The sequence below is a fragment of the Antrostomus carolinensis genome, unplaced genomic scaffold (assembly GCF_000700745.2).
Source record: "Antrostomus carolinensis isolate BGI_N321 unplaced genomic scaffold, ASM70074v2 scaffold43841, whole genome shotgun sequence".
Lineage (NCBI taxonomy): Eukaryota > Metazoa > Chordata > Aves > Caprimulgiformes > Caprimulgidae > Antrostomus > Antrostomus carolinensis.
This window is the reverse complement of record NW_010292800.1, coordinates 1-25,364: the sequence shown is the minus strand read 5'-3', so window position 1 is coordinate 25,364 and position 25,364 is coordinate 1. Positions and strand designations below refer to the sequence as shown.

General features: G+C 37.8%; 1 protein-coding gene across 1 annotated transcript; it reads right to left on the bottom strand.

Moving 5' to 3' along the window:
* Positions 1-171: 171 nt before the first annotated feature.
* CEP152 (centrosomal protein 152) lies at positions 172-24,457 on the bottom strand (the record flags this gene model as incomplete). The annotated part of the gene is given in 25 exon segments (XM_029087247.1): positions 172-289; positions 538-694; positions 1,490-1,596; positions 1,757-1,838; positions 6,362-6,524; positions 8,079-8,729; positions 9,009-9,140; positions 9,653-9,922; positions 10,459-10,638; positions 11,375-11,510; positions 11,661-11,789; positions 11,982-12,112; positions 12,238-12,351; positions 13,203-13,410; positions 14,026-14,189; positions 15,029-15,120; positions 16,425-16,572; positions 18,008-18,208; positions 18,504-18,643; positions 19,473-19,610; positions 20,360-20,528; positions 21,000-21,344; positions 21,565-21,631; positions 21,893-21,993; positions 24,371-24,457. Coding segments are annotated over 25 exon segments (4,230 nt in total), but the record flags the coding sequence as incomplete, so codon positions are not given.
* Positions 24,458-25,364: the final 907 nt, after the last annotated feature.

Genomic DNA, 25,364 nt, shown 5'->3' with positions numbered 1-25,364 from the left:
GGGGGAGGGGATGGCTGCTTTTGTTTTTTGTTTAAATAAAGAATTGTAAGCATTGTCAAAATAAGCAGCTTGTATTTCAATTAGCAACCTTACAAATAGATAGTACTTCACTTTCCATCTGCATCTTCAGTACTACCTGCATTAAATCAAGATGATCGAGAAGAGAACTACAGAATCTAACATACCTGAGCGAGTAGATTTGCTTTGGGGAATGTGTCGAAGAGGTGTTTCAAGTCCTTTAGCCATTGCAGCAAGCTTACTGGCAGCATTCATTATTTTCTTTTCAGCTCTGCCAAGAATTTCAGAACATGAAAAAATACATTTAAGTTTGAGAGTAATTACTTTTCAACTCTGCATTTTACTTCAAGGTAATGTTAGCAAGAACAGTACGCCAGCTGCTCAGCAGTGACCCCGTGCCAATCTGAGCAGACTTGCAAGACTTCAGGTCAGACACTTTGCTCCAAGGTGGACAGACACCAGACTAACATCTACAACCTCTTTCAAAACCAAGTAATTTCCAAACATACTTGAACTTACCCTTCCTGTTTCCCATTATCAGTAAGAAGTTGTTGAAGGCATGTCAAATAGTACTTGCGCATTTTCCGTGCCGTCGATTGGCGCTCTCTTGAAACCTCTGCTTTAATCATTTCAGCTGCTCGCTCCTTACTTTCACGGATATAACAAAGCATATCACCTACAAACACACTTCATTAGTACCAGTTCTCCCCCAAAGTGGGGAAAAAAGCCAACACCACAAACTAGGACTGTCTAGCAAACCTGGAGCAAGTCAACAAGGGCCTGGATATTTACCTGCCAACATTCCACCCAAATCCTTATGCCAAGTGTTGCCTACTGGATAAATGCCACTGAAGATCAGAGTAGGTCGACATGAAGCATCAGACAGGAATTAAGTTGTCTAATTCTGCATCTTCAGCAGCAATAGCAAACACTAGGCACAGGGATTTGGAAGGAATGTTGGCTGCTAAAATGCAGGTCTAGGAATTCTTCAATGGCAACACAGCCAGCATTTGAGGACCCGCTGCACTCAGGTAAAGCCTGGTGCTACACTTAATCCTCTCTCCTCAGCCAGAGGGCTGCTGATTAACCCAGAAAGCAGGATACAGCACAAGAGAAAGGCAGATTCTCCCTCAGAACAAGCTGCAGAGTAGGTGGAGTATTTGCTGGAAAAACAAGGTCAGTTCTCAAAATACACTTTACCACTTTAAAAGACATAATACAATGCAACAAAGCGAGGAGGGTATAAAAAGGCTTCACCCATCACAATTAATCTTGCCTAAGATTATGGTGACAATTGCATTCACTCTAGTAAGAGGAGTGAATTCACATTCACTTTAGTTAGAAGAAAAAAATAATTACTTCTCATGCCATTTGGCTGTCAGATTCCTGTGCAAGTTGGCTGGAGGAGAAGGAAGTGACAAAGTAAATTATTTTGCTCTCATAACTTTTTAGCTAAGACTTTAGTACTTACACTTAATCTTGCTCACAGCTTTAATGTACTGAGCGCGCATTTCTTCCAGCCCTTTCACAGAGTCACAGGATGTACAAGGCTTTGAGACGCCTCCATTTGACAATGACCTGAAATGTGCATAAGTCACACTGCACAAGAAAAGCAGCTTATATGCTACAAAAAACCCCACAACAAAACTGCCTCCCCCCTGCCCCGAAAAAAAAAAAAAACCCAACACAAAAAAACCCCAAAACAACCAAACACTCAACTTCAGATTTTTTTAAATACCTTGGTGGTGTTTCCAGGTCTTTCAGTTTAGTCTTTATTTCAGTGTTTTCTGCAATTAGAGCTTCTAGAACCTTCTCATTTTCTATTAAAAAAAAGTGATGAACCATAAATCTTCCCTAAATTAAAGTTGAGTTCAACAGAATTTATTCCATAAACTGCTGTCTCTTGTAAAGAGCTCAACATCACAAAGCAAAACCAGCAAGTGTACAGCTGTTGCAGTAACAAGCACATAGAAATAAATTACAATATATTTCAATAAAGCCTGAATACAAGTACTCTCATGCAGTAATTAAATAAGCTTAAAGCCTTCATATGCCATTACTAACACTGTGCTGGAGGCAAAACTTCAGATGCACCAGGTATACATGTAGAGAAGGGGAGCGGGGGGCAAAGAAATAACGAGGGTTACTTTGACAAATATTGGAAGAGAATTATTAATTTGTGGGTTAGCAATTGTGCCTTCTTTGGGGTAGAGAGACAAAAGATAAAACATGGTTGTTGCTTGGGTTTTGTTTTATTTTTATTTTCAAATTATCAAGAGCCACTATTACAGAGAGAAGCTGGACTTCCATGCTGAACTCTGCTCAATGCTAGAAATATTATGAGCCACCACAGAGAATGAGAAGGCAGTGGAGTTAAAGCCCAAAGTGTACCACAGAGAATGAGAAGGCAGTGGAGTTAAAAAAGCCCAAAGTGGAGGATTTCAGCTTGATACTGAAGACAGTTGATCATGACATATGGTCCACCTGTGGGTTATCTCCTGCAAATCCAAAAGCCTTAAAACCTATTTATTAGCCATGTAATCTAACCTAAGCAAGTGATTATTTTTAAAAAGCGTACAGGTATTTACCATAATTTGAAGAACTGATGGATAAACTTAGATAGACCCATAAAGATCAACAGTTGATTACTAGATTTCCTATTTCAGGAAAGAAAATCAACATGAAATGAACACGTGCACTGAATGCTGGAGATACCTCCACTGCACTCAGCCACAGAAGTTCTCATGTGAACTATGGACTAAGGAAAACAGACTGTCACCACACAACAGAGGGCATGTCTTATTAAGGACAAGTCTTCCTTCTGGAAGAATCAAGGCTTTCATGGGTGGATTATGAGCCCTGGGAAAGACACAGACAAGTTTGGCTTTCTTCATTCTCTAGGGTGATGCACAGAAAAGCAAAAAGCAAGCAGCCATCCTAGAATACAGACAGAAGCAATTCATGGCCTTCAGAGATCCTAATTTGTGGTCTGAATCTAATTTTGAGCAGTTGAGAGTTGTATCCATGATGACCTTAGTGACAACAGTAGCCTCTGTTTTCATTAACAGCCCTCCTATTCTCCTTCAATCTTTCCTGCAGTCCCCAAGGAAGTTTACACACTATATGGTTGTTGACAAAAGAACACAGAAATAACATTACACAAATCTGCACAACTTACCCACCTGGCCTTGCTCACCCATCTGCAAAGTGCACAAACTTTTCTCTTACAAACATCTAGCATTTTATTCCTCCTCACTGAGTGTAAAATTTATTACAGCAGGCAACTGAGACTCTTCATAAAAAAAAGGGGGGGGAAGAAGGGGAGCAAACCCCTACCCCACACAACACACAAGAAGCCACAGCCTTTGGCAAGTAAGACTATTTAGTCACTTGGTACAACCTACTACCTCACATCTGCTCTCTCCAAGTTGGCCACTTGCCAAACCTGCTCACAGTGGCCACAGTGATCTTGCACTGAGGCATGCTTAAACAAGTCTACAGAGCTACTGACCCTCAGGATACAGTTTGAGGCCTCTCCTGAACCAAGACCTTCAGCAAGTCCAATGCCTGCCATGCTCTAAAGAGAGCCTAAAAAAAAAAAAAAAAATAAAAATGCCCTGAACACGTCTGTGTACAGCTTCAACTGCTTAAAACACTGCAGGGAGATGATCCTCTTATTTAATCACCAACATGTTTTCCTTCAGAGAAAACACCATTCTCTTTGTTCTGCTCCTTAAACCAAAGACTGCTACTGACTTCAATATAGTTGAATAAGGGGATACACTTCTTCAGATACCAACTAAATGGGAACTGTGCTCCATATGGTAGGAAACAATCTCAAGCAACTTATTTTGCATCATCTTTTTCCATCAGAAATAGCTTCAGAAAAGCCTTATTTTCATACTCCAGGCAGAAACCTTCCTTCCAGTGACTACTCCAAAAACAGAGTGTGTACTTCATATTCATCTTTGGTAGAGACAGTCATCGTATAGGAAAGGAAGATTTAAGAACTACAGACCTTTTCTCAGTCACCTGTCCTGTATTTCTTATTTCAAAGTGACACAAAAGAAAAAGAACATCTTGACTTTAAAAGGCAAAGAGACTAAAACCTATTTCAAATCTCATTTAAGGCTGGGTTTTGGGTTTTTTTGTTGTTGTTGTTTTTGGTTTTGGTTTTTTTTTAAAGACAAACAGAACTACAGTTTCAAGCTATTATTAATTACAGGAAGGTACAAGAAAACTGTGGTAAGTGGCTTATTACTACTGGTGCCAGGAAGACACAAGATTTGGGACTACTCTGCTCTATAATCCTGCTGGAGGGGAATGAGTATGAGCACAGCAACAGTACAGCCTCAAAGGAGATAACTGAAGACTTCCCTGACTCATATACATTGATAGGTGTGTATGTGCACATTCATGCATTATTTGTATAATCCTCATGGGCAACAGGATCCACTTGTACACAGAGTCAAAGAACATCTGCCATGTGCTCAGTTTTCCTCTATTCTTTTCCTGATATATATGAGAGTACTGCAGTGATAGGTAATGTTTAAAGCCAAGAGCGTGGTGGGGGTCTCAGGGGCATGGCAGGGAGGGAAGTCAGTTTGTGGTTTTTTGTTGGGGGAGGTTGGTTTGTTTAAGTATGCACACACATCCCATCCATGCACTGAAAAACAAATGATGCAACAGATAAAAAGAAACTCATGCAAGCAGCAGGGCAGAGCCATTCAGAGTTGTCTATAGGTGACTAACAATCCTGACCTTGGATTTGCTCTGACTTAGCTTCATGCTCCTTCACAGCAAGCTGAAGATGTTTGTGGGCTCTCTCTAGCTCTCTTTTCAAGTCCTGGCACACAGCCTCTCTTTTTTCAAGCTCCTGGCAGCAGCGTTCACAGCAAAAGTCTTCCCAAGATCCAAGGGTCCTTTTTGTACGTTTCTGACCTGCAACAGTAATAGCTATAAATTATACATCAAGCATGGCACCAAAAAAAGAAACAAGCCCAACTTTACTATTTCCAGTGCTCTACTTAGTCTTTCTCCTGCTGGAAAGCACAGAACACATTTGTCTAATTAAAATAATTACAAGAGGCTGGAACCCTGTTACAGTAGGTGCAGTAGCATCTGTCGAGTTGTTGAGCCCTTACAGCCTCAATGCACTCCCATCAGTGAGGATTTGAGTCTTCAGTCAGAGATATGAGACTTGCAAGTTGATTTTTTTTTTTTCTTACCCACCCCCAGCCAAGCAGGGTCTTTTGGAATCAGCTAAAGGAGACTCTCCCAGCTGGGAAGCCTCACATGCAGCTCAGTCTAGTTAAGTTAAGAAATTCACAAAGACTGGGCTATTTCCAGGAGAGTAACGGCTGCTCTCTATAGCCAGGACCAGGAGCTCTAGAGACAGAGGAGCTGCACTGCTTGCATTGTTTTTGTGTTTAATAAATGACTTGTTATTTTGGTGTTGAAGGAATTCAAGCCACACTATAGGCATAAAGCCAAAGACTCTCTTGGGTATTCTTGCTTTATGTTTCCTGGTTGCATAAGAACTCTAAACTAAACAGTAAGCCCCAGAGAGATTTCTGTGCCTCCCATGAAGTTTTTTCCCAGCTATGTTGTCTCCAGCTTTGCCATAGCACAACTGACAGCTTTGGGAAGAGCTACAATGCTGAAGTATATATGAGGGGAAGGAAAGAAAAAGAGAGAAGCATCACCCAGGGATTTACTTTTTTTTTTTTTTTAACTACATCCTTGATCAAAAGAATCAGAAAAAACTACCATGCCAAATGAAGTGTTTCTTGACACAATAATATCTTTTATACAAATGTGGAATTCCTTGTCTTGTCTAATGTCAAGAGCAAGTAGTACAATTTGATCTTCAAAGCTCTCATTTAGTATTACTCATCTACAAGACAGTTTAGACTTTCGACCATACCCTGCTCACCTTGATCAACATTGCTTATGAGCTGTTAAACACCAAAGGTATTAGTGTTTACGTCCACAAGCCCCAAAGAGTATTTACACCTGCAGCAGAAACAGCAGCTATTTCTTTATCCCTGAAGAATGGCTTTAAAAAGCAGAAAGCTACTAGCATTTAATAAAATTAAACATCAAAGTCTAGCATTAAATCAGCAAGCTGCAGACCAGTACCATTTGTTGCACAGTTTGTGACTTTAACATAGTACAAGCTAATACAACATGAAGCAACCTTACAGTCAGAAGAACGGCATCTTCCTTTCTCACCCAAACATTCACTAATTAATTAATGACTCTAATGCGAAGTTAGCACGACATAGACAAGATTCATTTGATGATACACAACTTTCCAGATTAAAAAAAACAAATGAAATACCTTTGTCTGTTCCAGTTTCCTGCACGGATGGCTGTCTTGGCCTCCTTTGGGCTTCTGCTTGGTGTTTGCACACAGGAGGTCTTGTCATGTCCCCAGTTCCTCCTTCACTACGTTGCAGACAAGAGTATTCTTTATTTACATTACTCACTAGCTCTTCATATTTCTGCAATTGAAAAACACTTTCTGAAAACCCAACACATAGCAAAAAAACCCCAAAGTGCTCCACACTATCTTAAAGTAGGTACATAGTATGTTATGCAAAAAAAAAAAAAAAAAGCCACCCTGGACACCAAGTAGCTTTAGTCATTTTAAGGCAGGTGCTTTAAACCTGCAATAGAACCGTAGATTGCAGCTCAAATCGGGAGGAAAATGTGTATTCTACCATACAGAAGTGTTACTTAGCATAATTCACTGCAACAGCAGTATCTGACTATCTTGAGTGTTATTTTGGAAATGTCAGTAGCCCTTAACATTGCAGAACTATACAGTGTCTTTGAACAGTTAAAGCTAACTTGCTTTTTAAGAGGTGTATCCAGCAGAAAAGGGTTTGGAGTCATTGAGAGTTTCTGCACAAACACAGGTGGTAGAGGGACAAGAAAGTAATCTAGAAGAACGTAACTCCTTTCTTTATTGTTATTATGATAGCATAAGAGAAGCCATTATTAAGAAATTACAAAGACTTCACTAGGTCAGGTGTTTCAGGACAACCAATGTTTTGAAGTTCAAAGGCACATATAAAAACAGTTTACCAAGAGACTTCATATCTATTACAGAAGATGCATCAGGCATAGGAATAAAACTTCCTACTCTCCTTACCATCATGAAAATAACTCATCACAAGAAAACTTTAAAGGACCACTTTCTGAACAGAAATATATTACCACTAAAAAACCCTAAACTTCATACTCATTCCCCCCCCTCCCCGTCCTGCCTTTTCTTAAAAAACAAGACAGTCTCTTTCTCTGTCCTATTCTTGGATAATGCTGGGTGGCAATGGCATTTCCGGTGGGATGCTCCCTATAATCAAAAACTTACTACAAACATAAGCACTGCAAAAAGAAGAACCTGCCAAAACAACAGAAACAAAAGCTTTTGGACAGAATTCTACTTAGCCCCAAACTCCTCTAGAAGAGGGTAGGATGTCTTTCCTCATTTGGGCAGGCACATTGAAAAGGATTTCCTAGAGCCACAACAGAGTTAAGCAAGACTATTATTACCGAGATAGACCAGTTTGTCAGCTACTCAGTTCTTCTACAGATAGTTCACAAAAAAGGTTTTACTGTTTTCATCTTTATTTGTATCAGAAATGAGGGGGAGTGTAATATGATCCACAATCACTATCATATCACATAGCAGCAGCTATGCAAAAATCTAAGATGTGCCCACCTGAGGTCACAAGGAGCCTTCAACGGGCTCCCAAACTTACGATGGTGGATTCATCTCCTTAATTTATGAATCTTGACATTAAACACTGACACTCCTAACCAGCCTTCCTCTTCTTTAAAGACTGAAGGTGTCAAAGCTACATCCAGCCTTTTCCCTTCCGCTTGCTAATGGTAGATTTATCCCTCTTTTATAGTTTTAAAGGACTGTTGTTATCAATTGGATGCTCCAATCCTCAGGATTACATAGATATTTTATACTGGGAAAGAACAGGTATGAGTCTGACTTCTCAAATCCCTTTCTGTTTGGCAGTTATAATTTACAGAAATATTACCTGTTTCCATTCTTGCTCTTCCTTTTCCAGAATTGTGTAGACTGTAGTTCTGTATGCCTTTTGTAAGCAAGCCTTCAGCTTGTCTTTGCATTGATGGTTTAACTGAACATGAGCATCAAAACACTTATCCTTCCAAGAATGCTTACTATGTGTGACCTTGACTAGTTCTTCATGGATTTCACTCAACAAGTACTCAAGCTCAACCAGAGTCTTCTCCTCATACCGATTAATTTCATCCTGCAGTCTCTTTGTTTCCTGAGCCTCCCATTCTCGCTGCTTTTGGTCTAGTAACTTCTTAATTTCTGCATCTTTCTGAATGGAGAGATCATTTTTCTGGTTTGCAAGATCCTCCTTTGCTGTTGCAAGTACCTCTTTAATTCTGTTTCTGTGATCATCTAAGAATGATCGGTAGTCTCTCTCATTTTGTTCTTGTATCTGCAGGATTTCTTCTTGCTTTTCTTTGTTCCACTGAGCACGGGCTTTTGCTAGTTCTGCTTTGATAGCTGCAGGGATTTCTTCTCTCTTTAGCTCCAATTCCTTCTTGAGAGACGCTACTTTTTCTTCAAGTTCTTTAATTCTTGGTCCAGATTTCTCTGTATTCTCATATTCTTTCTTCCATTTCTCTTCAGCAGCTGAGAGAACTAGTGCTAACTGGTGAATACATAACACAGTCATTATAAATATATACATACATTTATATACACATAAAACATAACCCTGGGTCATTATCAATCTACTGGAGATGATTTTCAAGTTACTTAATAAAAATATAATACTATATAGGCAAAAAAATGGATCAGAACAAGGGTACACTAGAAACATCTTTCCTTAATAATTCTCCCCCTACATCTGTATTCATTCCCCAGTAATACATGAGAACTGGAAGCCTGAACTGTTTATCAATACACACATACAAGTATTTGAGGCTACCTGCTTTGCTGCAGTCTCTTCATGCTCTTTTTCCCATTTTTCCTTTTCTTTCTCTAGATTTAATTTGTACTCTTTGAGGTCTGTTAACTCTTGCAGCCACCTGGCACGAGCTTAGGTTAAAGCTGCATCTACCTATAAGCAGATAAAAAAAAAAAACAAAAAAACAAAAAAAAACCCAAAACCTACTTCAGTCACCACCACTGAATACATTTTTATTATTAGTTTCCTGTATCAGTAATAGAACAGACTTCAGTTTGGATTGCTTATGTTTACAGAAATTAAAAGAACCAGACCAGCAGCATCCAATGCATTTCTTGATGCAAAAATAATTTTTAAAAAATTACTATTAAATTTAATTTTCTAAATAAAATGGTATAAACTCTAAGTCAGTCTTGCTCAGGTCTCTTCAAAACTCCTGCAAAACTTGTTCAATTGTGTGAAAAATCAACAGCTAGAAAAAACAAGCTACATGCTACAGCTTCTTCAGAAGCTTTTTTAAAAAAAATATATTTCTAATATAGCAAATATCAACTACTGAGCTTAAGAAAAGGTTAGTGGAAGAGAACACTTTTTTTTTTTTTATGTGACTTCATTGCACATGGCAGTTTCACAGGCTCCAGGCAGACAGAACAATTATTTGTTACCTGGCTAGAAAGATTTTTACGGTACTTATTTTCCAGTTCTATTTCAAACTCTTTTAATGCCTCTTCAGAGGCCATGTTTTCTTTCAGAGCTTTCTGGATCTGCAGCCTCTGGTCTTCAATCCCTTCTAACTCTTTAGTTGAAGATCCATCCACAACTGTTACTCCATCAGTTTGGCCGCTGCAGTCATTACATTCAACTACAGTTCTTCTCATTTCTTCCAGTCTACTTTGCCATTCTCTTTCTATTTTTGCAAAGACTTGTTCTTTATTCTAAGGAAAAAAATATCTTTAAGAAAATCTCCCCAATGTCCAAATAATTAGAATTTTGCTAGTACTTAACAAACAAAACTTGATTTACACCAGTAATTTTCCCTAGCAGGGGAAGAGCAAGACCACATTTGGAAAGCAGAGTTTGGTGAAGAATGAGTTGTTTTTTCATCCTCATCACAGCTTTCTTCTATGGGATAGGACATCATATAGAGGTCCTTTGTGTAACTGAATGAAAAAAATAGAAACTGTAACCACTCACCCAAGGATCAGGGTGGAAAACTCCAGCATATTACCAGCTCTGACATTCAGGACATTCTGCATGTTATTTTATGATGTCTAGGACTTCTTTTCCAACATCTTAAGCAATGTATAATACCTACTGACTTCTTCAAAGGCTTCTAAAATGACAGATTCTTAAAAGCCACTTCAAATGGCAGAATACCAGTGCATAAGTCTATCTACATACAAGTTCTCCTTCTGAAAATAAACAGAGCACCAAAAAAAAAAGTTTTAAATCCTCTGTTGAAGTCACTCACCTCTTTTTCTTCCTTCTCCCAGTGGACTTTTGCTAATGCAATTTCCTCTTCAACCTGCTGTTCTTTTTCTTCCAGCCACTGTCTCTTTGCTGCTATCATAAAACTGCTATGTTTCTTTTCAAGCTCAGTCCTCAGAAGGTTAAGAGAGTCTTCCTTTTCTTCTAGTAGCTGTTTCTTGAGCTAGGTAAAAAAAAATAAAAAAATTTAAAGAAGTGTTCTCCAAGGCACAGCGAACTGCTCTGGTTCAAAGTGATGAGGATGCACGAGAGATTCTAGGGTATATGCACTGATCTTACTGACGACACCTGGACAAGAGATTCACCTCTCAAAAGGAAGCGGTTTAAGGTATGACATCAGAGGTTATTACAGGTTATTGCTCTAAAATAAGTTTTCTTATCAGGGATCTTTATTCCCAGCATACTTTGAGGTGCACCTCTTTACTGTACTTGCTTAGTTGGCCTACTTTAGCCATTTCACACCGATATCTTCAGAAAAGCCAAGTTTTTAATCAATACAGCAGTCTAAATTCATTATTACTTAAAAAAACCACAGTATTTTCAGATCAGTTTTATATGGGCAGAAGAAAACTTGCAGTGTCCTTCAGTTTTCTAGAAAACATCTCATGAATGTAAAAGCTCTCACTGCTGACTGAGTAGTCCTCAAGAGTAAAAATTATGAAAGTTGAGAACCTGAAAATTAATAGTTATTGGAAAGGGTTACTTTACAATATTCTAAACCCCAGGACACAACAGCAGGTTAATTTAACAACCAATAGGTCACAAGTATTAACTTTCTGATATAGCTGCATCTCTTCCAAGTATCTTCCCCAAACAAATACAAAGTTAAACACACTTAGGGATATTACATCTCAAAAACACTATGAAATTATATGGTTTATGGGTATTTCTATTAGTACCTTCTCTTCCTTCAGCTGCTGCTCTTGCTCAAATTTCTGCCGTAAAGTAGCTTCCAAGGCATCCTTCTCACCACAGACCCCGATGTAACATTCCTTCACTACAGTCATCTCTCTGTTCAGCTCCTCTATGTTAGCCCTTCACAGGATAGATAATTTATTATCAATTAGTCTTTACACTCACAGGACAGCAAACCTGTTCTAAAAAAAGTGTAACTAGTTCTAAAGGCCAGACAAGAAATGTGCAAGTTTCAGTATAAGTGGGGGAAAAAAAAAAGTTCAGTCTTACTTTAACTGTGAGATAGTCTCTTCATAAGTTTGAACAAGCTGCTGTTTTTCAGCAGCATACCTCCCCATCAGGTCTTTCTCAAAATGTGCTTTTGTATCCTCATGATGTTGCTGATAAGTTCTTTCACACCTATGATTTCAAGAAAGAAAAAAAAAACTACCTAGGTTTTTTTTCCCCCATTTTTAAACAGGGTTTAACTTTTCCTTAAGTAAGAAATTAGCTTTCTAATGCTGACCTCCCCTTGTACCAGGTAGCTGGTACAAGATTATACATGCAGGCTACAAGTTCACAAATGGAACTAAATCGAGTTAACAGACTTACCTGTCAATGGCTTCTTGTTTATCCTGATCAAAATCCTGAACTATCTTTCTCATCTGACAACAGAGATCTTGATTTAAGCTTTTCAGTTTTTCCTCATTTTCCTTCAGTTCTTCAATAGTCGAAGTGTGGTTCTGCACAAACAAGGGTCAAGTAATAGGTGGGTTGTAAAGAACCATTTCTAATTGCAGGTTTTAGCACAGGGGGTTTTTATGGTGTGGTTGTGTTTTTGTAGGGATAAGCAGCATCTCTGTCTTACCTCAACTTCTTGCAGCAAAGTTTCATTAGCCTTTCTGAGTCTCAGAACTTCTTCCTTAAGATTAGCAGAAACAGAAGGACTGGCCACCAAAGTATCATTCAGAGTTGTGACAAGCTAAAGATTAACAAAATTAAGATATCTTTCAAGATATATATGATTTAGAAGTTGATGCTTTAAAAAAAAGTTAAAGTTGTCAAATAAAAGTTTTACTTAAAAAAATTCAAACAGGAAATTATTGCAGTGCAAGATGTAACAGTATCACTGTTATTCTAGATGAATTCTTGAAACTCATAGCATCATGAAGGTTTAAAGAAGCACACACTTGACATTGTGTTTGCAAGATAAAGGACTACTACCACCCAACAGAGAGCACACTTCTCAAGCACGTTATATATTCCTATCCCACATACAGGTCACAATGTATAGATTACAAGAGCAGATGTTACAAGTCTGATCAATTTATAGAGGGAAGTTAATAATGGGGTGAAGAGAGATGCAATATCAAAGCAATCCATTGTTGATCAAATTACATAATGCTGGCCCTCCGAAGGCAGTCTGTTTAATGTTCCATTTGTATAACCTAATGATACTATCAGCTTTCTCAGACAAATTACAAGGTCTTTTTGGTTAAAGAAAAACGACTTGCTGCAATAAAACTTAGTTCTGAAAAAAGCAGAGTGGCCATTAAGTGCTATGAAGCAAATAAGCCACCACATCAGAACTTGCCTAATAAGGCATACCCTGCTCCAGTTCTGCTATTCAGTTTGTTTCTTTTTCACCAAAGATACATAACAAAGTATCACCCAGATGACAATACTTCCCTTAAGATCAAAGACACATTCACTTAGTTGCTATGAACCTTGGCTGTAAGTTCTTTGGTCCATTTTTGTAAGAAGTTTAAATGTTGGTTTCATTCACTAAAGTCCAGTGCATCTTTACTTTTAAAAGAGTGTAAAAGAACAAACCTCTGACTGTTTTGATGCTTTTTCTGCTTTCAACAACTGCTTGTATTCCTCTAATGTCTTCTGGCAATCTTTAAGATCATTTTGTAATTGAGTAATCTGGTTTCTCTTCATTTTATTACTGCTCAATAAACGTTCCAGCTCAGCTTTTAATTCTACAATAATTTCATCTTTAGAGAGCTCTTTATCCATGTCTCTGTTCTGTATTGCACTATTAGGGAAGACATAACCGGTTCAGTATTTAAAAGACAAAACCCATTTATCTGAAAGGTAATGGTAGCAAAGAGAGGAGCAACTAATGCTACCAGAAATGCAGTTATCCAAGAGGCAATAGTAAAAGGAATGAGAGAACATGAATAGAAAAATCATATGCTTTTTCATCAAGTTGCAATTAATGTACAGAAAGCTCATTCATTCAGCTGTTTTCCCAAGAGATTCATGCTCATATGATGTAAGGTATTTTAAGAAAATTCAATTGATTGTTTTAAAAGACAGCTTTAGCATTAAATAACTGCGGAATCTTTGAGCAAAGAGATATCCATGCATAGAATCCATACAATCCAAGGAACAGCAAGATAGTACCTATAAAATCTAAGGACTTATTAAGCAGCAATTAGGCATCCAATTTATTGTATTAGTCCAGTTTGCTGTTTCCCAGATTACCTGGCAATACAAATAGTATTTCAAGTATCTACCAAAAACCCTGTATGTTGATCTAGTAAGACCATCTTTTACGCATCACTTGGACAAGTTCTTGAGGATTTTAGATTTTTCTTTCAACAACAACAAAAAACAACAAACAAACAAAAAACAAACCACTCAATACCTGAAGAACTTTGGTTTCTTCCCGGTGATTTTCTTAATTCCCAAATCTACATAGGAATCACCCAGGTTCGTATGCAGCTCTCCACCTGCATCATTTAAAAATACTCCAAGCTTGGCAGTAGACTCATACAAAGCTATTTCTTCCTTCAGTTCCGTTAATTCTTCCTTAAAGGAAGAGACAGAAAAAAATTACACTGAGCAGAGAAACTCCAAGCAAACACATCAGGCCTGTGATAACTCTTCCAAAGAAAACAAATACATGGAGCTATTCTTTCTAAATGTAGTTGTATTTTTCTGTATTTACCTGAATCACCTAGCAATAGGGTTTTTTATTTATTTATACTACCTTTTTTGATGCCTCTAGCAAAGCATATGTTAAAACTACAAATTAGTTAGGGAGTATTTTCTGTTGCTCAGTATATTCTATTGTTTTTATTATAGTTCATATATCAAGTTAAGTATTATTTCTTTTGCTCTTACTTCTTTCCTGCTGTCCTTGTATAGTAAAATGGATGACAACAGATAAATACATAGCTGGAAAAATAGCCTACTACTCTAGTACTTATTATGAATACTTATATAGTATTCATAATTTCCAAGACTATAAATTTAAGTCAAATACACAAATTGAACTGGAAACACAGATTTCCATTCATATTTTACAGAGGCCTATCTAGCATTCCCTTTTGCTAGCAAAAGTTAAATTTCAGAACATATCTCCAGCTACCCCCATAGCCTAGGTTATGAGAGTCCCAGAAAATAGAATTTACATTCCTCTTTTTCCAGAAGCAGGTTAGATAGATGGATGATATCAGATTTGTGCCAACATATATGCCCTGCTATGTTCCAACTAAAAAAAGCAGCATCCAACACACAACACTGGGAGATGAAGTAGTAGGTAGTCGTTTCCCCAACAGATAGAGAGTTTTAACTACCAACCTCTTAGCTATAATGCCTGTCTCCCTAAAATCAAAACAGTAAAATATTTAATAAAACTAATTAACCTGCAGAGCCTTGTTCATGTTGTTGCTTATCATATGTGCAGACTGAGCTTGTTGCAATTGAAACCGTAACTGATTTGTCTCCTGCATTGAGCCTATTGCAGGAAAGAAAAGGGAGAGAAAGAGCAAGTCATAAATATGCAAGGAAGATTATGCAATCTCAAAAAGATCACAGTTAAAAATAGTGACATTGATTCTGGTAATAGGCATTACTCTGTTTCTATTTCCTTGAGCTCACTAACAGAGAATACAAATAGTGGAGGCAAGAATACTTCTGCCTGAATTAAACAAGTAAAGGTTACTACAGGTCTCCAATTTAAACTACAGTTTGTTTCAAAGTTTGGGAACTACAGTGGCTTTTTTTTTTTTTTTTTTTTTTTTTTAAGAGAAGCTTTAAAATAAATACCATGAGGAACAAGATGGGCCAAATGTTTGCTTTCCTTGTAGCTCACCAGAAGCAAAAAATGACACTGTGCAATTGTGCCAGAAATTTAGCAGGAACAGGACCACCTTGGAAAACAGGCCACATTCCCCTCCTCCCGCTGGTGAAAAGTTTAACTTTATCAGTTTCCCAGTTTATTACTGCTTTAAGGCATTTGATGAATACAGCACAGAAAAATCATGGCATTTCTTCAATTGGCAACTGCACTCTTAAAATATCCTATCACACTTATAATTACTTATTTACTACATAATACAGATCTAATAAGGTTTTTCTCTTTCTCTATCCTGACATTTAGGCTCTCTCTATAGAGATTTTTCTTCCAGCCTACCACAGTTCTCAAACAGAACATGCTCTTAAAGTTGGATCCAAGAAGACAGACATTTCATTTAGTTAAGATGTTTGGATTCTATGAGAAGACATCTACTACTATTAAAAGACTTCAATGTGTAAAGGTAGGCACAAATCAAATACACAAAGAACAGAATATTTAATGTGCTATTCCTACTGATATAAGTTTCTAAAAACCAGCCTCCAGCCATAAAAACAATTCTTTTCTCATGGAGATTTGAATTTAGAATGGCAATTCAAGTTAAATGCCTAACACAAAAACAAGTAGCTTGCTCCCAAAGGCCAAGTTTACACATATGCAGCAGAAGACACATATAAAAATAGTTTAATCACTGTTGTTTGGGGGATTTTTTGTTCGGGGTTTTTTGGGGGGAGTGGGTTTTTTTTTGGTTTTGGGTTTGGTTTTTTTTTTTGTTTTTTTTTTTTACACTTCAGCCTAGACTTCACTAAACTTCATTTAAGTCTGACTGATGTATTGCATAGGAAGTAGCCTAGTACACATTTAGCTTGACATTGATTCCATTTCAATAGGAACACTGATGTCCATACTTCAAAAAACTGGAGTAATTTCTACAAGGAAAGATAAGGTACGAGTAAGAGGCTGACCTGTTTGCAGTAGATTTGCACATTGCTTTTGGCTTTCTTCTAGGCTTCTTGTCAGTCGATTTATTATTTCAGTTTTTTCGCATTTGGTTTCTTCCAGCATTTTTTCAAGTTGCTTAACATGCTCTCCTAGATTTTTGCAAGTCTCTTTCTAGGAAAAGAGATAATTTTCACTCATGTTACAAAAACCTAGCCATCTAGGACAGTGGATACAGAAAGACTCAATACATAGAAAACACAGGAGAAAAAGAATCAGTTGGATACCTTAAGGGGAAAAGGCCAGCTAAATCTATCACAGACCAAATGCTATCCCTGGCTGACAAGTCATCTCTTACAGCATCAAAGTTAAGTTTTCACTGAGACAGTTAAGTATACTCATATATAAACATCCATGGATGTGAACCATTTCATAATTCCTAGAGCAGTTAGTTTTCAGCATGTCAGATTATCCCCTGTAACTAATCACATACAGTTAAGTCTACTGCAGAAAAAACAAGCCTTCCCATTATGTATATTAAGCCTGAGCTCAAGTCAATTTAATTTATTTTAACTGAGCTTAAGCCAAGCTAACAAGTTTGTTTTTATGATGTACAAAGTAGACCTTCATATGGCATTCCTTGCAGTTACCTACACAGACCTGGGAGGCACAGTACCTTGCTTTTATGCCTTTTGACTTTTCTATTTTCTCTCAAAAACAGGAGATTTCCCTCTAAATACCTCAAACATACTACCATGAAAAACTTTTTTTTGCAGTAGAGACAAAGCTGTGTAAGCTTTGTCACGGTACTAATAGACAGAAATTTAGCAGTGCATTCTTGTTTACAAGCAAGTGCCAGTTACCTTTTCAAACATACAACCCATTTATTTTTAAGCATATTTATGTTAAGACAAGAATTACAGACCTCGGATTGAATAAATTTAATTCTATTTCCTTTATGTGAAAGGAGAGTACAATTTATTAAGGCCTGCCTCAACTACATTGCCTGGATATTTCTAATAGTGTAATAGACTCTTATGACATGTCAGGTAGAATAACTTTAATAAGCTCTGTAACCATTTGACACAATCCATATCAAACTCCACCTTAAAGCCAGCCTTCCCCCCCAGCTCTTAAATCCGTACTTCTAAAATAAAGTTATTTCAGTGGTTAGTCATCCTTGATGATTTTGAGACTAAAGCTTGGCAATAGGCTGTTTAATAAACTTTTTATTGCGGAAAAAAAAAAAATCACACAGTTTCTTGTTAATTAGTTCTTTTGTTTCCTAGATTTATTTGCCAGAACTCTTTCAAAAATAGACGGTGCACAGAATGAAAGCTCAGGAGAGAAAATAAGACAATGGAATTTTGCATTCTCTGCATCTGCTATGTACAAACTCACAATTTGAGCTCACAGCTGCCTGGAGGTGTTAATAAAAACATACCACATAGGCTACATAATATTGAGACTTATGTAGAATTTCCTTTACATTTGCTTAGCAGCTTCCAGAAGGATTTATTAGAATTATAGGTCAAGTGCAGTTTAGGAAACATGGAGAGCTCTACAGCCTCTCCAGTACAGTACTCCACATTCTAAAATAATTTCTCACCTGCTCTCGGAGTGCAGATTTTGTAGTATCAAGCTTCTGCTCTAGTGACAATACTTGTTTCTCATACTTCTGCTTGAGTGCCTGAACAATGGCCTCATGTTGTTCTCTGGCTCGCTGAAGGGCATCTGATCGCTGAAGTTCTAACAGTTGCTTCTGCATGCTTTCCATGGCTACTTCTGCCACTTTGGATTGCTTCAATATCTGTAGGAACAGTATTAGAGTAGCTCCAAGTTACATATATTTTACCTTTGTTCCAACATTCTGTGTATCTGTTCAGATTTTTTGTGCAAGAGTTGCTAAGAGTCCTCAGATAATGCCTGGATTTTAACACAAACTGTTTTCCACCAATGCATCTTATTCATCCATCATGTATTCAGCTTCTACAATGATCATGAACAGTGTTTCAAGAGACTAGCACTTATGTTTAATGCAAATGCACCACAAATACAACTGTAGAGATCTTTCACAATAAACAGTTTAAAAATATTTATAGTACCTGCTCCTCGTTGGTAGTAAGAGTCTGAATTTGAGTTTCAAGAGCCTTTATTTGACCTTCAAGATGCATTTCCCGTTCCTTCCCATTCTGATAGAGTTTTTGAGACTCATGAAGACTAACAGCCAAACCATCCTTTTCATCTTAAGACAGAGACATAATAACTGTGTGAGAAACATGGCCAGTCACCCAACAACTTCATGGAACACGACTGTTCAGTATCCCTGCACTACAGAACCATTCACTATGAGCCCTCTGTCTCATACTGTGGGCACTAAGCAGCAGACAGAACAAAAACATTCAGTTAGTCTCCATCCAGTAACCACTTTCTCCCTCCGGCAGCTGGAAGCACTCTGGTACAATGTACCTTCAGAACCCTAGTGGAAACAAGCCTCATTCTGTCGGCTCTAGGAACTAGCATCACCCCTTACACCATTTAATGGGAGAAACAAAATAATTCCCCTAGAGGCACAGCCAAGTCATAGCAAAATGGTTGACAGCTCAAGTTTTCTCTCTCCTTTGCTCCTTTTGCATTCTAAAAGTTACACTCTTAACTCTCTAAGCTCGGGACTCTTTTTGGCTTGTTAAACCGGACAGCACAAAAGTTTTTTCATACATGTACACTTCTCCTATTGGGGCTTGGGCTTTTTTTTTTTATTTTTTGTACTTTTAACACACTACTTTGGCAAACTTCTCACTCTTCTGTACATTTTTAATGCCTGGCACATGGGAATTCTGGAATACAATGGTGGTCTTGAGAATGCAGTAAAAGTTAAAGCAGTTATGCAGTCAGGCACCAATCCAGAAAACTGTCTTTAGAACAATGCTGGGGGGAGAGGGTTAGGTCCCCATAATCCCAAATTAAGTTTCTAAATATGATCAATACCTGCAGAGGCACTACCTAAATAAGTTTCAGAATAAAGAAGTTGCTAAATATAAATAAAACCTAAGAGTTAGTACAAAATATTTTACCTGTGACCATTGAAAGTTGATGATTCAAATACCTAATCTGCTGTGCACTCTTTTCTAACTTTTCATTCAGTTCTTCCAGTTGTCTTTCTCTTGCTTTATTTAGAACTTGAAGCTGAAGAATCTGCATATTTTCTGAACCTGCCAAATTTCAAATACCATACAGACAAGTCAGCACAGTCAACTAATCAAGAAAGTAATTGTAAGTAACTCCTGCCCCAAGATACTTCTTTCATACAGTGCCAAATTCACTGTTGGCTCACAAAATTGCATCATTTTTTAATCCATGTTTGACTCACATTACCCGAGTTGCTCTGGCAGCAACAGCTGAAGAATTGTAGGAACTACCAACATAATTCAAAGGTAACAGCAAACCCAGATAAAGGTTTACATGCTGTGAATTCACACATAGTCTTGAGGCAACTATAAATTTTCAAGATGTCCAACAAGCAAAGTAGTTCTGTCATTTCAAGTGTACCTAACAGAAAAGCCCAATGTGGCACCAAGCAAAATGTCTTTCCTAAGGTACAGTAAGTCATTATTGTCCAGTATTATAAACACAACAACATGCCAGCAAACTTGAGATCAAGCTGCCAGCAATAATTTCATTCTGTCTCACCAGCCAAAGCTACATTTTTAATAGCCTTAAACTCAAATACCCTGCTCAAAGAGCTGATTTCTAGATGAAAGGGCGGGGGGAGAGAGGAGCACACACAGGGGAATAGGGCTATCCCAATGTAAGCTTAGAGCAAAATAAAAGATCATACATATCAACATACTTTTAGTTGCCCTCTTACTAAAAATCTACTGAAATCAACAGGTTTTCCATTGTTGATTTGCAGTGGACTTTTCACAGAAGTTTATTTCAAGTCTAAACAGCAAACACTTACTCTCATCATTGCCCAAGAATTCATGTTGCAAATCTTCAAACACCTCATTTCTTCTGGTCCCCTCCTGGATTACTGGAATTTTTTGATGAATGCCATTTTGGTATGGTTTATAAGTCACTTTGTAAGATTCTGGCGATTGGCCACTGACAACACCAGATGCAACAAATTGCTGGTGTAACAATATATAAGAGGAAATAAATTAAAAATACAACTGTAGCCTTGCTCAATTAAAATATTTTTCATTTTACAGGTTGGCATTGAGAAAAGCTCTTCGTTTTCAGGCTCTAGTCTAGCACATCATGTAAAGGTGACAGAAATTTTCATGAAAGCTTCCACTTTAGGAGTGTGGTGAAGTGTGAACATCAAAAGAGTAAGCACATACTTAAGTGAATCACATTCATTCTACCTCATGGAATTCTACTTAGCCAACAAGAGAAAAAAAAAAATCATAACATGCACATATGAAAATCCAATTATTTAATGCTTCATTGTTTTAAGCTGACTACAGAAGCCTCTCATCACTGTTTAAACTGATAACAAGAGACTGAAAGCATTTAGAAATACTACTACCAATAGTTAAAGACCTGTGAAAATTTTCCAAAAGAGACAGAAAAATGCATCAGCTTCTGAAATAAGGTACCTTAAGATGTTCCTTTGGAGCATCTGGAAAATTTATTATTTTACTTTGCTGATTGTTAAGTTCTGGTTTATGGCCATTTGTATACGGCCTGAAGTTTTCAGGAAGATGATACACATTGTTCTGTTGGTAGCAACTTGGAGAATTAAACTCATCTCTACCAAGATACATATCATCAGGATCCTCTTGACCATTCTGGCCACAGTAATCATCTTTAACATTATATAAATGTTTCTTCTCTTCATCATTATGTAGGCCATTCCAATTCTTTCCATGTTTTTCAACATGATCATTTTGCTGGTCACACAAGAATTGTTCAGGGTACAGATTCTGTCCTTGCTCATAACCCTATGAATGGATAAGAGGTTTAGAATTGCTGTCTCAAAATGCAGACTTCCTCCCATTCCCCTTCTTCTGGAGTTATCAGCCCTCAAGTTAGAAATACTTCAAATGAAGAGCAAAACTTGTCACCTACATGAAAAGTATTTCTCTAATCAATTTAAATATTACTTAGCATATTATGAACAAGCAGTTCCTACTAATTACATCTCTGCTCATACAAACTTACATTTTGAGGATCACTTATCAGTGGATGATCATTCCACCTTCCATCATGCTTCCCAGGCTCATGTGATCTAGAGAAAGACAAGCAGCTTAACTATGGACTTATAATTTCAGGAGGGGAAAAAAACAAAACAAACCCAAAAACCACATACACCATCTCTTAGTTAAATTAAGTGGTATTTAGCTTGTTTGTCATGAAACACAAACCATACTGCAAACTGCACTACAGCTCCCCTTTTACTTGGATTGCTTTTATACATCTGATCAGCTGAGATTTTGCTCTGTTCTCAAAAGCATAACATATGTGATAAAAAATGATGAAAATGCCTTACTGCTCCTCAGTCTCGTGAATGCTACAGTCTGAATAGCTGGAGAGCTGATCTCCACTGTCCTCCAGCATATCGTGGGGAAGGTCTGTCAATAGTTGTTGCAACTGGAACAGAACAAACAACATGCCATTATATGCTTTTCAAAACAATGCATACAAGTTCAGTCCAAAGAGACAGAGATAGGCAAAACAGGGCACTTGCACAAAATCCTGTTATTCTTCCTCCACTGAAAAGTTCACAACACTGAAATTCACAGAGAGACTTACACCACAAAATGCTTAATAGACTAGAGTACCAACCTAGCAAGAGTTTGCCAGAAAAAATTGTTAAGAAAATTGCTGCACCAAAAAGAGGTAAGAGAAATGCCACCAGACAGACATGTCCCAGGACAGACTACTTTTGAAGAATGATTTGCAAACTAATCATGCCAAGGTTCCTTCTCCCTAAACTCCAGCCAAGAGAGGTACTGGACATTCATGCTCTGAGGAGTCTGGATTCAAATTCTGATAAGAACTTGACAGCCAGTGTTATCAGATGCAAGAAGTCACCACTGCAATGATTAGTGTTCTGCTCATGTGTTCAGATGAAGTAACCAAGCAACTGGACACAAAGAGAGGAAAATACCACCACTGCTAGTTCAGGAAATATAGTTGTGCCACAAAAAAAAAACCAAAACAAAACACCCCACCCAACCCACAACCAAAACACTGCTGAACTAAGTTTATCTTAAAGATATCATGTTTTCTCACATGCTATTTTAGATGCCATCTAAGACCAAAGGATAGGTGGTAAGTTAAGGACAACTTTTCTAAATGTCTACAGAAAAAACACAGCACCAGAAGTTTGTTCCTAGAAATTCACTAGTGGCATAAAGAAGTTTCCCTATCATTAGATTTATTATATCTCAGCTCTGGGATGCAGGAAAGGCAAGGCAGCATCATTCACTAAAGATTCCCTTTTCTTTGCCCTATTTGCAACCAAGGGCATACTCAAGCACCATGGGTTTTGCTGGTCTTGCACTGCTCCGGAAACAAAGTCAAGAGAAAGCAGTGCATGCACAGTTCACAAATCATCATCGTGAGAGTTCATATTTAAACAGACCTCAGTCTACCAGGTCAGCTAGCACAGGCCTCCAGATGCAGCTGAGGGTCACCCAAGTCTTAAGTTAGTGCCAAAGTACTCTCCTACCATGTAAATCTCCCCGGTTTCCAAGAAATACAAACCTGGTTTGCTGTGGCAGAAAAGCTGAAATAATGTGGGAAGTCTTGGAACATGTCTTGACCATGGAACACAGCAGAGCCTGTGTTTTAGCCTCCTTTTATCGGGCCAAAAGTCACATCCCACTGAAACACCTACAGCACGTAGTTTTGTGAACCCTACCTTGCCCCAGTTCAACTGGGCATGACGTATAAGGATTATCACTAGCTTACTCCAAAGAGGCTGCTTTGTTTGTGCCCATTGCTTCTTGTCCTGTCACTGGGCACCACTAAGAAGAGCCTGGCTCCATTGCCTTTACATCCTCCCTTCAGGTGTTTATACACACTGATGAGATTCCCCCTGAACCTTCTCTTCTCCAGGCTAAACAGCCTCTGCTCTGCCAGCCCCCCCTTATAGAAAAGCTGTTCCCCTCAACACTCTGAACTTACAATCCTATTTATGCACTCACTCTCTTGGTCACTGTAATAACCTGACAATTATTTCACTACTTGTTCTGCACAAGCACAACGTTCTTTATCTGGGTAGAAAGTTTTGGAACAGACATCAGATTCCTCACAGTGTTTGCAATAGCATCTTTCCAGGTTGAACAGCTATGATTCTACTACACATTTTTGTGAACATTTGTCTTTACATTATCTATACTCTAGACAGTGATCCCTGATGTGCATACTGGGGAGGTTACCTGACATGAACGTGATTTACTACCCTGTAAGAAACCATTATTCACATTAAACACACATTTTGCCAATTCTCTTTATGAAAGAGAACAGAAACATCCAAAGTATTTCAGCTAAAAAAAAATTCCCCCAAAAATCCGAATATATTTTTCTAGATATTAAAGTATGTAATTTATAATCAGAATTATAAAATTTGGATAATTATTCTCATTCTTTTCTAAGCTAACCAAATTTCCAAGTGAAAGAGAGCTGCTGCTTTGTAGGTATTTCTAATAAGTGAAAAAGCTGCCAAGAAATACAAGATGTAGGTAACACCAGCCTTCTGCATTTGATCCACTGCACAGGCAAAGAGCTACAGTTCCAGAAACTATATGACATTGCAAGGCTCTTACGATGCAACACCTCAGCATCTCCTTTTTAGGCCACTCTTGCAAAGCACAGTCTGCACTCTGTTTCATTCTTACCAAAGACAGCATGAAAGTTTTGTTGCTTTGGGTTTTTTTTTTTTTTTAAAAAAAAACACTTAAAAAAATGGGAAGAAGCTAGATACGCTAGCATTGAGATTAAATAATTGGTTCTTTTTCACCTCTTGTTCTCTTGCATAATCCTCTTGGTCATAGTCTTCATCTTCATGTTGAGTTTGTAGAGCTCCACTATCAAAGTCGAAGGACATTGTTTTCTAGGAATGTTTTTGAGTATCCAGCAAAACCTATTGCAGGACAGGAAAACATAACACCTGAGTAAAAGGGGGAGAATGACCAAAAAGTACCACCCCCACTTCCTGAATGAAGTAGTCAAATACACAAAGTACATTTTTTTAAACAAACATTGCACATTATCTGTATCATTCACTCGAGCTTTTGTTTCTCAGTATATCAATGCTACTAATTTCTAAGAATTTAGCATTTAAAACAAATTATTTGGGCTTTTCACATGCTGACATTATGAAATTATTGAAGTTCACTTCGAACCAGACATTATTTTCTTGAAGTTCTAACACTCTATGTTGTATATATGCAATGATTTATGTTGATAGTTATGTCCAGTTTTAGATCTTGCTTCATTTATTCCTAAAGAAATAACTATATTTTGTTCTAAACACTGGAAGTGTGCTGCTGCTTGCACACTTGGATAATAGCTCTGATGGGAAAAATAGGAAAAGTATCGTGTCAGTTCCAGATTTAATTGCTTAATGAAGAGACTCAGACTGCCAAGGGCTTGTCTATGCAGAGCACCGAGTTCACAGTAAGCTAGAACATCTAAGTGCTGCCCCACATTTGGCTGCAAGATAAGTTACTCCCTGAAGAACAGATACTTGTGACAGGCAGTGATGAACTAGAAATAAGTCTTCTAAAAAAAAATGAAGATTTTACGGAATGGTCCGTTCTTTGGGCACACAGGTGCAGCACACGCTCCCGTTTGCACTCAGTATAGAGTGAGCTTTGCAAGAGCATTATTCCCAAGTTAAAAGACATAACGTGTCATTTATTCCACCATGTTTAAAGGCCCTGCTCACCCGCGGATGTTCGGGGAACCCTCCAACACCTAAAACACCAGGTTCCAGAGCGTGAGCGCCCGCA